The 17,552-nt window shown below is 42.2% G+C and overlaps 1 protein-coding gene and 1 long non-coding RNA gene across 8 annotated transcripts; one reads left to right on the top strand and one right to left on the bottom strand.

The window, feature by feature from the left end:
- On the top strand, window positions 1-2,703 carry LOC106390469. 7 transcript variants are annotated; one of them, XR_001278272.3, is made up of 8 exons: window positions 2-131; window positions 301-527; window positions 614-677; window positions 843-899; window positions 1,027-1,476; window positions 1,567-1,698; window positions 1,796-1,870; window positions 2,078-2,703. It is a non-coding gene; the product is annotated as an uncharacterized LOC106390469 (long non-coding RNA). The 7 variants fall into 7 exon arrangements; XR_007319490.1 differs by having other exon boundaries at window positions 614-899; XR_001278270.3 differs by having other exon boundaries at window positions 301-677.
- Window positions 2,704-15,942: 13,239 nt separating this feature from the next.
- LOC106393382 lies at window positions 15,943-17,130 on the bottom strand. The gene has a single exon (XM_013834081.2). It carries the CDS (start codon window positions 17,128-17,130, stop codon window positions 15,943-15,945), a length of 1,188 nt encoding a protein of 395 aa, XP_013689535.2.
- Window positions 17,131-17,552: the final 422 nt, after the last annotated feature.

The raw sequence follows: 17,552 nt of genomic DNA, 5'->3' as shown, positions 1-17,552 counted from the left end.
ATTTTTCAAACCAAATAAAGTATTATGTTGCTTGGTCTTCTCACGGGTCTTCTCACCTGTGATCTTCGTAGATTGCAGTCGAGTCTTCCATACAACCAGAACGCTGATCTACTCACCGTTTCGAGTATCAGGTATAACTTCATCTCTTTCTCTGCGTTTTACAGATTAATTAAGCCATTCATTCTCTGTTTTTGCACCAAAATAATTGCACAGCTTTACAAAACATCACTTTTTGTCTTTCTTTTATTAGTATAGATTATTGATTACACAATCTCAGTAAAAATTGTGTAATCTGATCAGAGGATGGGTCGAGAACACAGATTAATTTGGAAGTGAGTCCTAATTTATAAGGTTCAAGAGAAACGTGATGAATGGATCAGTCGCAACCCTCCCCGTGAAATAACTCGAGATCGACGATGTTTGTGCAGTAGCGGAAACAAATAAGTAGAATTAGATAACGACTCTAATAGCTCCTTGAGCAGGTGCTATTCTTCTGGGCGAACACTCCGCTAAGAGGAAACAAGAAGGTAATTCTTCTCCTTTCTCTCTCGCACCAACTTTAGGTTTCAGATTAATTCGGGAGATTTGCTGTGGGAATTGTTAATAAGTGCAGGTCATGTTGGTAAGTTGGGCACTTTGGTTATACTATACGTAGAAGAAGTGGTCTTCAGTTGACAGTATGCTCTCCTCTGTTTGTTTTTGGATTTCATCAATTAATGTAGGGTGACAAAATCTTCGTTAAGGTTATGGAATCATAGTGAGGAAGTCACTAAGTCTTTCCCTTTTCCAAGAGTTTTAACTTTTTTCTCTACACAATAGTAACCGTTTATTTCCATGTGCAGACAATTAAGGTTCTTAACATGATTAAGCTCCATGGAAAGCCTATATGTGTTAACAAGGTGTCATTTTTGTTTCTATAAGCATCCTCTGTTTTGTTTACCGAGAGATTCCCTAGACTTTTATGAGTTTTGAATTTGGCACATCGTAAGAGTTTGCTAACACTTTGTTTCCTGGTTGAAATTGTAGTAGGCATCTCAAGATAAGAAGATCATCGATGTTGGTGCTAACCTTTGGAAACAGTTAAAACGATGGTTTATATTTACGCTTCTGCCAAAGGATGCACATTAGAAAATCTTCTAAGAGAGATGGAACAAAATGGGTGTGGATTTTGAGCCCTGCCAATCGGGTTGTTCTTGATAAGTCCGAAATCTCCAAGAAGCGTAAAGATTTCCCTGTCGGAGTTGGTCATGTTTATTTTGATGCCAAGGGCCAATAACTGCGGATTTTAACAGAGTTCAACAAGTGATCATTCGACAGCAACTACTACGTTGAGAGAGCAGCACGGGGATGGTAGTAGTGAAAAGACAAGTTTAAGCCAAGATAGTAAAGAAAACAGTAAAGCTCGAGGAGGAGACATCAGGAAAGTAATATCACAAGTTTATTAAACTAACTGATCTCACTCTCAATACGCCAGAGGTAATAATGCTATAAAATCATGTCGTCTTTTGTTTTTTTTTTGGGTCGGGAGGTGTCATGAAATAAAACTACAATTTTTCTGTACATCAGATACCAGCTATGAATGAGTCTTTTGTGGAGCTGGTTGCAGCAAGAGTCATCGTAGATTCTGTAATCAGCGGATGATAGCAAAACGTGGTCGGATTTCAAAAGAAGTTATATGAAAAAGGATCTATAGCAAAGGTAAACTTTTACAAAACTCACATCCTTTTGTCTACCAACTACTTTCGCTTCCAATCGTTGGATCTAAAGAAAATATTTGGTTTCGTCCGTCTTTTAGTCGGATGAATGCTTCAATCTGACCAACGTTGATTCTCCACCTTACTATCTTTTGCTCATTAACTTTTCTTTTAAGGTAAATCTTCGCTTCCACACAAAAGCAGCTAAAAGCAAGTTTCAAACTCTATTTTAGTTGGGTAGCTATGAAAGCTTCGTATAGATAAATATATAAATAAGTGACCCTGAGGAAATTATATAATTTTCTAGGAATACATTATTATTATTATTTTCTTGGAATAAATTATTGTCAAACTTATAAGGTATTGTTAATATTATGTTGCAGAATGCGTCACAATTGGCTTCGATTAGTTATGATGTGTTATTGTAAAAGGATCTAGCCAAATGAGGAGGAAGAGCCTCACCTTTAATTGCCATGGAACGTAGAGATTTGCTGCAACCATAAAAGCTGGATTTAGTCCACCGTTTGGTCTGGTTTGCACCTGCTTTGAGCTTTTTAGATGCTGCTGCTGCAACTACTCTGGTGACGAACATGCCTGGTGCTGTCAGCAAAACTCTGAAGCCATGTCCTATGCTGACGAGAAGTGTCCCAGTAAACACCATATGAGTTAGCGATGATCCTGTAATTGCAGAAAGTCCGCAAGTCCATCACCACAATCTCCTCTTAACTGATGCAGACGCTAGCCCCCGCTGGTTAAACTTCTACATCTAAGAAGGTCCGTCACACCTAAGGGATCCATCCAGCGAGTTTAAGTGCTGGGAACAAACTCGAATCTTCTGCCTCCAACGAACAAAATACTAACCAAGGAGAGAGAGCCCTCAAACTGCTTTTCAGACTGGCTAAAAAAATAATATCATAAGAAACACGTTGCTGAAGATTCAAACCAAAAAACAGGAAAAAAATAATGCTACTAATTTACACTAAACACTAAATACCAGTGTTCCTAATAATACTGATGAGTACATTTCAAAATTCGAAACAAACCCAACCACCATTTTACAAACAATGAGTCCGTCTCAGAATGCAATGTATGTGTTCTATTCAAATAAAAGGCAACAACTCAACTTCAAAACGGCAACAGCTCAACTCCACTACCATGTCCGAGTTAACGAACTACGTCAATGCACAACGGATCTACAATCCACTCTAACCCGCCGCTCACCTATCAACCTCATAACGTCATCTCGAATTTGCAGCTAGATAACATAACCAGGATATACCAACACAATTTTAAAACAGTGAAACAACCATCAGTATAGCCGGCGGGCCAAAACTTATACCAAAACGAACGTAATAATAAAGTGGAACAAGTCATAATACATCTTCCTAACGAACAACCTCATATAGAGACCTATGATTAATAATTATCCTCTCATTATACCAACAATACGAACAATTGCAAACACAACAAAACATTACCATAACACATCTCACGCTCTGACGAATCATTATATCAACAATCTCACAAGCCATCCATGGTCCCACCTGATAGGAAAATATTGTTTCCATTTAACCAACTCACTGAATAGTGCAAACTGCAGCACAATAGTAACATGCACTCAATGCCAATATTAGCTGTTTCATTTGGGTGTATAATAGTGTTGTTTTCACTCAAACAAAGGTGTTTAGAAAAATACATTAATATTTCAAGAGTTTATCCAGCTTTCCTATAATATAAGTGAGGGGATCGGTTTTGTTTTTAGTTAGGGAACTTCTTTTATTATTATATATAATATTTCAAAAGAAACCAGTGGTGTTATATAAAAATACTAAAACTAAAAAACCAATTAAATTACCAAACCGAACGATTACCGACAAACCTCTTAAAAGGATATTAAGGATTTTATTTGTAAAATGGAAACACATACAAGAAAAACAAGTTCACCTAAATATAGAACTTATTTTTATTTTTTAACAAACAAAAGAACTAAATTGTCTGCCAGTTGAATTTTTGAGAAACAAAACTAAAAAAATATTTTGAAATATGCAAACAATCATCTGTTAGGCTACAATCCTTGATTAACCTTTCAAATGCTGAAAAAAGGCTATAGAGTATAGACAAAAAAACATTAAACCACTAAACCATTAAAAATACATAAACCAAATTGTTAACTAATGATTACAAATTGTAATATATCACCGAATCAAACATTTTAAATACCCGCAAGCAAAATGCTAATAATGCATCAACCAATTTGCAATTGCTGCTTTCATGCTATCAGCTTTATAATCTCATCTTCGGCCAAGGACAGTTATACATCTCTTGGGTCTTGTAAGCTCCGCCTAAAGGTCTAGAAACCATGGACAAATCAAAAACCAGATAACGAAAAACGCATGTACGTAGCAAATAATATCTACAAAAAAAGCTTTTCTAAATCTGCCGTCAACAAAAGGAACACAGCTTTTCAGAATCTGCCGTATATATTTAAATCATATGAAATAGAAATACTCAACAAACTACAATGATTTACATAGAGTAAATGGTTAAGAAATAAAAATAAAAACATTGAATTAACGGAACATATTAATTTACTGTAATGAGTTTTTGTTATTCCATCCCAAAGTAGCCATACTGCAACTACTTTTGGTTTAATAAAAACTTCCTCCCGGGTGAAATGGACCGCTGCCTAACCGGACCCAGGGGAATGATCCACGTAAGTGGGGAACCCCTGGATTATCAAAAAAAAGAAAAAAAAAACTTAATACTTAAAAAGAAAGATAGCCGAAAAATAGCGTGAGCACTAACATGAGGATGAAGAAATTAGAACATTTTTTCTCCACTGGATCGTGTGAGTACTTACGCATGAAAACCTAATTGGTCCAATGGTTTTGATTAAAGAATTCATTAAGGGGTTCAACCGAGAGGTTCAAATGATTTGTATTAAAATGATAAATCCGCTGTTATAAACGTGGATTTAAAAAAAACACTTTAAAATCAAATGTTATTGAACTTGTCATTTCATAAAACACTCTGAAATCCACTGTTATTGAACAAAATTTAAGTTGGAGATTTTATAGTACTTTAATTGTTTCTAGAGTGTTTGAGGGGAGTTCTTTGGTTATAAAAATAAAAAATCCAAATCTCATTGCTTTAGATGAGAATCTAGAGTGTTTTAACAAAAATCACACCAAATTCTCTAATTCTCCTGCAATCATCTACAAACTCATTAAAAATCAAATTACTTCAAATTTCAGATTCAATATACCCCCTAATGCTTTAATACTAGGTAATAACTCGCGCCTTGCGTGTGATTTGATTATTAGTTTCGTTATTTTTAATAAAACCACATTAAATCTGTTTAATCTGGATATCGATTCGGTTTTAAGTTATTTTTTGGTTTTTAATCTCCTAAAATATAACTATTATTTTAAATTAATATTTATTTTGGTTTATTCGGTTAGAATGTTTGATTTTTTAGTTTTTTCGGTAAAAACCAAAAATTACTATTATTTGTTTATTTTCTTGTTATGAATTTTAGATAGTCGTCATGAACCAATGGTTTCATATCATAGTTTGTAAATGGATAATAGTTCAAGAAAAAGGAAAAAAAATTATTAAGACAAATCATTTCATTACAATTTGGTCAGTAATGAAAGAAACATTAAGAAAAAAATATTTCGAACTTCCAAAAAAAAAAGATAATTCAGTTGTGATAAATACTTAGTCACAAGGTGTTCACATCAAGGTGCACATGTATGTGTATGTAAAAGTATATAAAAATAGTTGAAAAATATATAAAGATATTGTTAATTAATATTAAATGACATGTTTGTTCAAAATAATACATGGAAGATAAAATTAAAATTAGTTAAAAATTAAAAAGACTTTGACATAAGCGAATTTTTTTTCATATAAAGAAAAATAATTTGTATCCGTAAATAAATGTGGGCACATATTGAATATCCAGGTATTTGGAGGTATTTGGAGGTATTCACGGCGATTCAATCTTTAGCCACCTGGATAGTCGGTGACTCTGATATCCGAAATGATTTAGAATTTTAAAGAATATCCGATTTGATCCGTAGATAAAATAAAATTTTAAAAATAATTGAAAATTTAATAATAACATTTAATTTCAAAAATAAAATATTATTTAACTTTTTAAATTTTAATACCTAATATAATAAATTTAATTCATAAAAATATTGTAAAGCTTATATAAACTATTATATATATAACATATATATATATATAATTCTGTACATATATGTATATATATGCATATAACAGATCGAATTAAATATCCGTTCCTAAAAATATAGGTATTTGTGATTTGTTTTTTTTTAATTGTATTTTAGTATTTGATTTTCTCCGTAGAGTTACGGATATCCATATTTTTTGGTTCAAATCAAAACGGATAACAAATCAAATCAAAATTTATAAATATTTTGCCCAACTTTATCCGTAAACAATATAGTTTAACTTTTGATTCGTTATTTGTTTTGATTCGAACCGAAAATCCAAAGTTTTATTGGAACAATGCATGTGAGTTTTGTATTAAAAATACGAAATATATAGTGTGAATACATTTATGAATATAGTGTGAACGCGTTAGCATATTTATTATCAAATCATTGTTAAGTTGCCACGTGTCTATTACAGTGTGAATGCATTTATTACAATGCTTCTCCTTTAATATATAAGGGATTAAGAAGTATGGGTTTTCATTTTTAGAAAATACATACAAATTAACAAAGAAAAGATTTACAAAAGATCTATGACACGACGCAAAAAATATTGTCAAACGTAGATCTCATATGGTAATTTAGATGGTACAATCAAATGTGAATCTTTATAAAACATGTAAAATTTTCGGCTATAAAATCGTCTGTAATTAATAGAAATTAGAATATTCAAACAAAAAATATAGAGTCTAGAAAATAAATGTCAGTCAATATAATCAAAATATCATTACTTGATGATACAATTCCATTAATACATTAAGAAAATCATAATTTTAACTCATAATCAATATTGAACTCATCTTAATTTTGATCTTCATATTAGCATATATATGCTGTATAATATATATATATATATATAGTATAAATTTATATTTACTAATCTGATATAAAATCTGGTAAATTTTCAGCTATTTATTATACTTTTATCGAATCAGCTCGTCAAAACAGCTCGTCAAAACAGCTTCTACTATCCAACTAAATACCAAAATAAAACAAGTATCCTAACATCCAGAAACACATAAAAACTACAATAAAACATAATTTAACCCTATTGGCACTTACCACCAATACCAAATATATCAAATAGCTTGCATTTTCAAATACCATTATCTCCAAATCAAAATACAATGCTTATACCACAAATATAATACACGCGGACACATCCCTAATCATTAAATATAATTAGACAAGTTAATTAGTCAAAAGTGAAAGCGTAAAATCAGAACTTAGAAAGAAGGAAATTTAACAATACTAAAAGAGAGATATGCTCGATGGAGATATGTTCAATGGAGAGGCATGCCACATTATTTAATTAAATCGACCAATGATGGAGAGTATTTTTGCCACGTCAGTTTAGCTAATGTCCATAATGATAAAAGTGAGATTTTGTTTGGGTTTAAATTAATTTGCTATCTTGGCCCAACTATTATCTCATCTACCTTTATCGGTGTCGTTTCCCCTTCTTCCATTAAATCTGCATGACCAGACACTAATTGCAGCCATTATTCTCCTCTTCATAACAACACAAAAACCTAACGATTTCCTTTTCCACTTCTCCTCTTTCACCCAATATAAACTGATGTAGCTTTCAAGCTACCACCAGGGATCGAATATCTCATGGAACTCCTACATAAAACGAAATCGAATACCGCATGGAACTCAGAAGAACATAATTACATCAAACCTATCTCTACTCCATAGAGCTGAAACGTTTCACCTAAGGGATCTCCTCTCAAAATCAAAAACTCCAAGCCGATTGTAACTGATGACAGTTTCACGCCTCTTCCCTTGCCGATTCCGTCGCCTCCTCCTCCTCAGCTTTGGCCGCAACGTCAGAGAAATGCGAGAGGTCGTCTGTCATGTGTTGGATCACTTGAGAGAGGAAGGTCCACAGACTACGATGAGAAGGTTGGAGACCGTTAAAGTTTTGCATCTTTTAGGTGTGGAACTTTCTCTCAATCGATTTCTATCTCTTGATTTCAGATTTAAAAAGTGATATCTTTTAGTTTTGTTTCTTAAGTTCTTTTGTCATATACTAAATTACTTTGGATATATATATGCAGGCAGGCTTACTCAGGCTTACTCCTTCTGTTGGATCTCCAACTTACTACGACCTCGACTTTTTTTATTCCACTGCGTTAGTTGATGAATAACCTATTTATATTGTGTTGCAAAGAATTTGATGTAACAGGAACTTGTTGCACGAGTGTTTGATCGGGAAACGGTACGGAACGAGAGAACGTTCAATTTTAAGGTGGGTTTAAGCAAAGACGTCTTATTATAGATCGGAAGAGCGTTTCGTCAGTTACAAGGAAAGGAAATACGTTAACGAAAAGGTGCCGGAGCCTCGAAGGCTTTACCGGAGAGATACAACAAGGCGAGATAACAAAGGTAAAACCCTAATCTAGCCGCCCAGTGAGTATCAGTAATTTCGGATCCCTTTCTCGTTGCGTTCCCTTCCCTTTATATAGTTGACCTCGTGCTCTCCCGTGACCTAGTTTGCGTCGTCTTCGTGGGCTTTTAACTCGTTGGGCCGAGAAGCCCATATTGCCTCGAGTGGACGTTAAGTCGAGGACACTTAGACGTGCGTTTCGAGCCATCGAGCCGAGACATCGTTTCGTTCTGAGTGGGCCGGGCCGTCTGTTCTTCGGGCCTTGAGGGATGTCGAATCTACCCTCTACAGTAAGTCCCTCCAGTTCATCGAGATGAACGTCTCGTTGATCTTGATGAATTTAGAAGGTTAATGGCTTGGAAGGATAGACGGGTCGCCTCAAAGATAAATTGCTAGATTGGGCATCGCGAGGCATCTTTAAGTATTTCGCTCTGTCGCGCGGTTTGATCAAGTCTAACCAAACCAGTTTTGGTTTGGTTAGATCCGATTCTGCCCCAGACGCTGGTTCGACTCGGAGTTGGGCCGGTTATTTCGGGAAACCGATTCGACGCTTCGGTTTCCTAGGCGGCTAAAATACTGTTCCCAGGCCCACGTAGGCCCACGTAGGTATCATGATGACGCCTCGGGGAAGCACCCCATCTCTACCTTATAAATACTTGATCGTTTCTCTCCTCCCCTATTCTTCTCCACGTTATCCAGGTACTCGCTCTCTCTCTTTCCCTCCACTTCTCTCTCTAGGTTGTTGTTGTAATTTAGATAGCGATATGTCGTATGGGGGGAGGTTATCTCGCGAACAGAAAGGGAAAGAGGTCGCGACCGCATCTCGTCCTTTGAGAGACGCGGGCGTGGTTCCGCTCGAGGAGTTCGAACGGGTTCATCATGACGCAATGATGGACACTGGGAGCCTTGATCTGTCTCAAAGGATCCTGGTTTCCGAGTCTGCGCGTTCATTCCGTCAAGAAGTAAGGGGAAACCAAGCCGACCCGCAGGCTTGCGATAGAGACGGTTCTGGCGGTGCGAGAGACGGGGTCCTTCCTGCTGACTATATGCCGACGTGCTATTATCCTGGGGAGATCTTCGAGGAGCTGCCGGTGATAGCTCCCGAGTGTCTGCGCTCTCCGGATGTGAGCGGTCAGGCTTGGGAGAATGTTATGAAGACGCAATCAACTCCCAACAGCGTGAAGAGGCTCCTGAGGGAGCGCCGCGGATTTGGGGTGACTTTCTTGATTCCTTCGGCGAGCCAAAGGCCTTGGTCACCACCAGTTGGGTATCAATGCGTCTACGAGTCCTATTTTTGTGATGATACGAAGCTTTGGTTCCCAATTCCTCGACTAGTCACGGCATACGCGAGGCGCCGAGATGCAGAGATAAGTCAATTTTTGAATGGTTCGTGGCGTATTGCAGTTTCTTTGATGGTTATGGCTGCCGAGATCGATATCTCGCTGAGCGTTCGTACTTTTGAAGAATTGACGTCCGTCAGTTCGTTAGAGGATAGCCTTCTACCGATAAAAATGCGGCCAAGCTACAACGTGATAGGGGGGCATCCTAATAAGACGCTCGATTGGTAGAGGTCCTATTTCTATGTTAAATGTGACGATTCTGCCTTCGAGGACCCTCCAGACGACGACTACTGTGTCTTGTGGAACACTTTGCTTTGTAGAACACTTTCGTTAACTCGTTTATTTCTTCGCGTACCAACTGCCTTCTATTTTCGCTGTCTTTTTTCTTTGTAGCCGACCATCCGACTTCTCGTGAATACCCGGAAGAGTTTCTTGCGAACGCTCGTGCTATCGCGAGACTCACTCAAGAGCACTGGGGGAATATTTCTTTGGAGAGGGTTCGCCGTTCGATCGACCATATTTCCAGGAGTAAGTCCATTTTTTCTTTTTATATGTCACGCTGTGGGCTTCTACTCTCTCCTTGATGTATTATTTTTTTTGACACATCCTTTGCAGGGGATTGGGATTCGAGTTACCTTCCGTCGGTTAACAAGACCAAGAGACGTATTTCGCTGTTCACCGGTGAAGAGCAGAAGAGGATCAACGCAGCAAGGAAGATGAGGGGCCTGTCGGACCTGAGCGCTATGATGGCGGGAGAGCTTGGCTTGTCGCATGCCGAGCCGTTGGTGCCACCCAGCGAGTTGGCGACTGACGACGTGAACCTCGCGAGTTCTGACCATCGTAAGTCCTCGCTTGTTGTTGCCGCTGCTCCTAAGAAGAAAAAGAGTAAGGAGAGAGCCCATGACGAGCCGCCTATCAATGATGATCGCGAGACTCTTCCAGAGGGAAGCGATCGTTCGGAGGGTGCAGAGCCGCCGACGAAGAAGAGAAAGAAGAAGAAGAGACTATCTTTAGAGGATACGTCACGGGTCGAGACAGCGAAATCGCTTCCCCCCTGCTCCATCTGATCCGACTGACGGGCCCTCTCTCAACTTGGCCCTAGCGGATGAACCTCGAAGCGTCCCACCCGAGGTTCCGCTTCAGAAGAAAAAGTCGAAGCAAACCGGTGAGCAAGGGACGACCAAGCGCCAAGTTTCCCCCGTTGCTATTTCATCGAACCCTGGGACGTCGGTCCCCGGTCCATCGACTGGTGGTATTCTGATCGTAAGGAAGACTTTGAGAGTCGAGTTTCCTGACCGTGTTTCGTTTGAGTATGACGGGCCAACTCCTCTCGTCTACGCTCCTCACAAATGCGCGGAATTGGTTAGCCAGATTAAGTGCGGCCCAAAACCCTTTCCGCCGGTCGCTGACCTGATCTTCAAGGATCAGTATGTTGACGCCGCTCGCACCAAGTTGTTGGTAAGATTTTGCTTCGGTTCTTTCATTCCTTCTATTACGTACTCGTTTCATTTGTTGAATTCTTTGGTTTTCATGTCTCGCAGTGTGACGGGGTTTCGAACTTCGTCATCGAGAAATATGACTCTGCGTTGAAGGAAGCGCTTGCTGAGTCAGAGAAGCTGAAGAAGACGGTGGTGAGTAAGAGCAGACTCCTCCGTCGAAGGAAGGCGAAGTGGCAGGAGGAGTTCGAGAGGATGGCTGAGAAGAGGGATCACACGGTTGCTCGGAGGAAAGCTCAGAAGAAGAGAGCTGACGCAGCTGAAGAGGAGCTTTCCGTTGCTCATTCTACCATCGAGGCTCTAGAGCTGTGGAAGGCCAATCTTATGGAGGAGATAGGAGCCAAGGCCGCGGAGCACAAGAAAGAACTGGACCGCCTTAGGGATTCGCGGATTTACGAGGTCACGAAGGAAAGGGTGAGGGTCGAGACCGAGATGATTGCAAAGTCCAACAAGCATTTCGGGAATCTTCGCGAGTGGTGGACCCGTTGTGGACCTTTTGACACGGCGCAGTTACTTCAAAGTCAAGCGTTCGGGACTAAGAGCTGCCTCGAGGCTTTAAAGGCCGGCGGCCACGACATCCCTCAAGAGACTATCGACATGTTCGCGGCTAGAGAAAAACAGTTCGAGGAGGAAGCCTTGAAGCTTGATCCCGGCGAGATCCCGGAGGCTGACTTGGTCCTTTCTCCACTTCGCCTCGAGTCTCAGTTCGTCGATATGCGAGGTTTCGTGTGTCTCGACCCGCATGGGTCTAACGTACGCTTGATCGATCCATGGACTCCCGGGGTTCTCCAAAGTCCCGTTGATCGTCCTGGAACCTTTGCTGCTCCCTCTCATTCCATGGGAGATGATTCGTCAAAGACTGGCGTGACCACTACTGACTCGCGAGCCGTTGATGGGGGAGCGAAATCTGCTGGGAACCAGGATGGGAGCAACGTTCTTGAGATTTCTGATTCTTCCGTTTCTGATTCGGAGGATGGTCAGGGTCGTGAACAGGACAAAGCTGATACCGGCGAGGAGGTCAACGGGGCGCGGAGCGGGGAGATAATCGGAGATCATGCAAACCCCTCCGAGAGTCAGCTCGAGGTTCGCGGAGAAGAGGCGATGGCTCGTGTTGAAAGCGTCGATGCGGGTCAACCGATGCGTTCTAACCTTCCCGAACCATCTCTCGACCGTGATGCCGCAGCGCAGGAACAGGCTAGGGACCCTGAAGAATGACTCTGTTGTTGTTTTCTTTTTTCTTTTTTACTTTGGATGAAACTTACCCCCTTTTATGTATCATGACTTAACCCATTGTGGTCTCTCGTTTGTTAAGACTCCGCCTGTTTCTTCTTGTTTGCGAATTCCGTTTTACTTATATTGCTTCCTGGTCGTTCGATAACTCCGGGAGTCGCGGTCCGAGAAGGTGTAGGAAACTCGGCAGATATCTTGACCGCAAGCGATCATAGAATTTGTGATTCATGCCGTATCGTGACAGCGACATAGCCGTTTCTCGACGTTGGCTCGTACGGACTTGTGAACTCGACAACTCGTTGATCATGTGTCATTGGGTCGTTTATCAAGCTTCCTGGTTTGTTCGAGTGAAAATTGGATAACTTCAGACCGTGAAAGATAAATTTTCAAACGATAACGGTTCCTACCTCGACTTTTAGAACAATTTCTAAGTGTTCGGTCGGCCAATAACCCTACTTAGTAAATTATGAAATGGATAGGAGTCATCATTTCGGACGTATCAGTGAATATTGTGATACGACCGGATTCCCGCGAGTATGTGTCTGATCAGGACATACTCGGCTGTGGGGTGCGAGTGTCGGTACGTTTGTTTTGAAGTGCCGGGGCGAATCTTATGTAGGCATCGCATGGGTTGTACAACTTCTCGGGGAAGTGTGTTTTTTTTTTATAGCTGGAACCGTTAAGGCTGCCTACGTACTTTCTTTGCGGAAGATCAAGCCATTCGTAGTTCTTTGTTTTTCCGAGTAAAAGTGGCTGGGAGCGCATTTACTCGGGTTTTTTTTTTTTGAGTGAACGTGACCGTTGGTCGTTCACCTGTCTTTGCTGCTTTTAGTTGTGGAAGAGGCGAAGGTGCTTTGAGTTCCAGGCTCGTGGTACCGTTTCGCCGGTTTAGGTTTCGAGGTGGTAGACTCCAGGTTTCACGACCTCGATGATCTTGTATGGTCCTTCCCAGTTGGCTTCGAGTTTTCCGGCTTTCCATTCCTTAGTGTTTTCGAACACCTTCCGGAGGACAAGATTTCCCAATTCGAGGGGGCGGAACTTAACCTTCTTGTTGTAATAGCTTTCGATTTGGTGCTGGTAGTTTTGGATTCGAAGCAATGCTTGGTCGCGTTTTTCTTCGATATCATCCAGTGCGTCGAGGAGCATACCTTGGTTAAGTTCGATGTTCTGCGGCATTTTGGAGCGTCGTAAACTCGTCACATTTACCTCAGCCGGTGCCATCGCTTCAACCCCATAGGCCATCGAGAAGGGGGTGGCTTTCGTTGCTCCGCGAGGTGTTGTTCTATGGGACCAGAGGACCACATCTAGTTCGTCGGCCCAGGAACCCTTCTTCAAGTCGAGTCGTTTCTTGAGTCCGTCGATGATTATCTTGTTAGTGGACTCAGCTTGACCGTTGCTCTGCAGGTTTCTCGGTGTGGACATGTTGCGCCGAATCCTCCATCTGTCGCAGAACTCTTTGAAGTTGTGGGAGATAAATTGGGATCCGTTGTCTGTGACTATCTCATACGGGAGCACGTGCCTGCAGATGATGTTTTTCCAGACGAACTTCTGCACCTCCTTGTCGGTAATGCTGGCGTAGGCTTCTGCTTCCACCCATTTGGTGAAGTAATCAGTCAAGACTAGGATGAATCTCTTCTGTTGAGAACTCGGCATTGGCCTGATTATATCCATTCCCCATCGCATGAAGGGGTATGGCGCCGTTAAGGTATGGAGCAACTCTGTTGGGCTGTGTATGGTTGAAGCGTGTCACTGGCACCTATCGCATTTCTTGACATAGGATTCGCAATCTGCGTTCATTGTTGGCCAATAGAAGCCGAGGCTTTTCACTTTTAGTGCGAGAGCTCGTCCTCCTGAATGATTGCCTGCTGCTCCTTCATGTGTTTCGGCCATGACCAGCCTTGTTTCGTCTCCAAAGATACACCGAAGGAGTACTTTGGTTGCAGTCCATCGATGGAGTGTTCCATCCATGACGACGTAATGCACACTGCGTTTTCTGAGCCAACTTGCTTCCCATTTCTCTGTAGGTAGTATTCCGTCGGATAGGTAAGCGATGAATTCCGTTCGCCAATCTTCGAGTTGCCCTTCCGTTGCGCGAGGTTCCCCTTCGTCGATTTCCATGGCGTCGGTGACAGATGCTGCAATGGCAAGTTGTTCCGTCGGTGGGCTGATGCTTGGCTTTTCAATCCTATGTATTGGGATTGTCTTTTTCACCTGGTCGTGTAGCCTACTTCCAAGGGCTGCGAGTGCGTCCGCACATACGTTCTCTCCGCGAGGGACTTTCATTAGCTCGAAGAATTCGAAATCTTGTGTGAGATCTTTGACGAGGTTCAAGTAAGCATCCATTCTGTCGTTCCTGACGTCGTAGTCTCCGAGGAATTGACTTACCACGAATTGGGAATCACAGTATGCGTTGATCTGTTTAGCTTTTACTGCTTTGGCGAGACAAAGGCCTGCGATGAGAGACTCGTAATCGGCTTCGTTGTTGGATGCCGGAAAATCAAAACTGAACGACTGTCGGATTAGTTCGCCTGTCGGTGACTGGAGTTGTACGCCTGCCCCTGAACCTTTGTTCGTAGATGAACCATCTACGTGCAGTATCCAGTTCAGACTTGGCAGCACAAGATGTTGTTCTAACTCCAGCGTTAGCTCGATCAGGAAATCAGCAAGGACTTGCGACTTAGCTGCTGTGCGGTTTTTGTACACTATGTCGTGCTCGCTAAGCTCGACTGCCCACTTTGTTAGCCTTCCTGATTGGTTGGTATTTTGCATTACCGTACTGAGGGGCTGGTTGGAGAGCACCTCGATAGTGTGCGATTGGAAATAAGGTCTGAGTTTTCTTGCCGAAGTGATGATAGCGAGGGCCATCTTTTCCAAGGTTGGGTATCTCGTTTCCGGTTCCGTCATCTGCTTGCTGGTGTAGAAAATGGGTTTTTGTTCACCGCAGTCTTCTCGTATTAGGATGCTGCTAACGGCCGAGGAGGTGACAGTGATTTATAAGGATAGAGTGTCCCCGACTTCGGGCTTCGACATAACCGAAGGTGTCGTTAGGTAATGCTTGAGCTGATTGAAAGCTTCCTCGCATTTTTCGTCCCAGACGAATCTCTTATTTCCTCGCAGGAGTTCATAGAACGGGGGGCACTTGTCTGTGGATCTTGAGATGAATCTGTTTAGTGCCGCGATCCTTCCGGTTAAACGCTGAACCTCGCGGGTGTTCTTCGGGCTAAGGAGATCGAGGATTGCTGTTATTTGTTTTGGGTTTGCCTCGATGCCTCCCTGGGTGACGATGTAACCTAGGAACTCTCCAGATGTGACGCCGAAGGTGCATTTCGCCGGGTTGAGCTTCATCCCGTACTCGTTCAGTGTTTTGAAGCAGTCTTGTAGATGGTTGAGATGGTCCTTGGCGCGAAGTGATTTGACCAGCAAATCATCAATGTAAACTTCCATAGTGTTGCCTAGTTTGTCGGCAAACATTCTATTGACCAGACGTTGGTAAGTCACTCCTGCGTTCTTTAGGCCGAAAGGCATGACCTTGTAACAATATGTCCCTCAGTCGGTTATGAACGCCGTTTTCTCGCGATCGTCCACATGCATCATGATTTGATTGTATCCAGAAAAAGCGTCCATAAATGTTAGGAGCTCGTTGCCGGCAGTCGACTCCACCAGACGGTCGATATGCGGGAGAGGGTAACTGTCTTTTGGACATGCTTTGTTCAAATCCGTGAAGTCAACACAAATGCGCCATTTCCCGTTTTTCTTTTTAACAACGACGGGGTTTTCTAGCCATTCCGGGTACCGTACTTTGGCAATGAAGCCTGCGTCAAGCAACATGTGAACTTCCTCATTCACTGCTTTGGACCGTTCGGGTCCGAGCTTTCGTCTCTTCTGTCGAATAGGCTTGAACGTCGGATCGACGTTTAACTCGTGTGTTATTGCGGGGTCTATACCCTTGATATCAGAAGTTACCCATGCAAAGGTCGAGACATTTTCTTTGAGGAAAGGAATGATTAATGACTGCAGGTCGTCGGAGAGATAGGCGCCAATGCGCACGACCTTCGATGAGTCGGCTCCATCGATGGGAACCTCGCGGATTTCTTCCTTCTGAGGGTAGATCTTATGTATTGTTTTGGTGACCGCGTTGACGAGAGAAGGTGATTGTTGCAGCTTGACTGCGTCGATAAGGAGCTCTCTCGCGGCCCGTTGGTCCTCGCGAATCGTCTGCGTCGTTCCATCTTTCCCAGGGAACTTAACGCATTGGTGATAGGTGGAGGGAATGGCTTTCATGGAGTGTAACCATGGCGTTTTGATGATTGCGTTGTAGGGCGCCTTAGCCCGGATAACAGGGAACTTAACGGTGCGGGTCACATTACCTGCGTAAACTGGGAGACGAATTGTCCCAATCATCTGTTCCGAGGAACCATTGAACCCCGTGAGAGTACGTGAGGAGGGCTTCATGTCTCGCAGGTCGACTCCCATCTTGTCGAGCGTGTCCCGAAAGATGAGGTGGACTGAGCTGCCTGTGTCGACGAGAACCTTCGTGACCTGGCATTCACCGATTCCGATATCGATTAAGAGTGGGTCGTTATGCGGCATGCTGATGCCGTGAGTTTCGGCCGCCGAGAAAGAGATTTGATGGTCTGCTTCGACTTGCGAAGGCCACTTTTGGGCGGTTATGGCTTGTCGCCTGCAATCTTTAACTGTTCTTACCGAGCCCCCGCAAGGGGGTGAACCACCCATTATGACGTTGAGGTGCGGGGTGTTCGTAACCTTCATCAATTCCCGTTGCGCTTGTCGTTTTGCTTCAAGGCATGGTCGCAAATCACGTTGCTTGGGCTGACCAAGCTTGGCGCGAAAGTCTTCGGCTTAGGAATTGATCTGCTCACGTAAATCTGCGGGCTGAGGTTGAAGGTGTAGAGCAACTCCGGCGTGGGTAGTATTTCTTGCTTTAGACTCGTCGAGGGACGTCCTGAGGTCTGCCTCGTTCTTATGTACCATTTCGGCCTTCCGCTTCAGAAATGTGCGTAAATCCTTGGACTCCGTTTTTCTGCCCAATTTTTTACGCAAGTCTGTGGGTACCGTCGGAATTTCGTCATCCGAGGAATCGGCCTGTCGGGGGAGTATCACTTCCACCTGTCGCCGGTTCTTAGGTGGTTCTTCAG

This window comes from Brassica napus, chromosome C2 (assembly GCF_020379485.1).
Source record: "Brassica napus cultivar Da-Ae chromosome C2, Da-Ae, whole genome shotgun sequence".
Classification (NCBI taxonomy): domain Eukaryota; kingdom Viridiplantae; phylum Streptophyta; class Magnoliopsida; order Brassicales; family Brassicaceae; genus Brassica; species Brassica napus.
Note: the sequence above shows the minus strand (reverse complement) of the source record. Positions and strands in the feature narration are given on the sequence as shown.

Bases quoted from the DNA above. Each gene is read 5' to 3' on its own strand.
- LOC106393382 (XM_013834081.2), bottom strand. From the start codon at position 17,130: ATGGGTGGTTCACCCCCTTGCGGGGGCTCGGTAAGAACAGTTAAAGAT.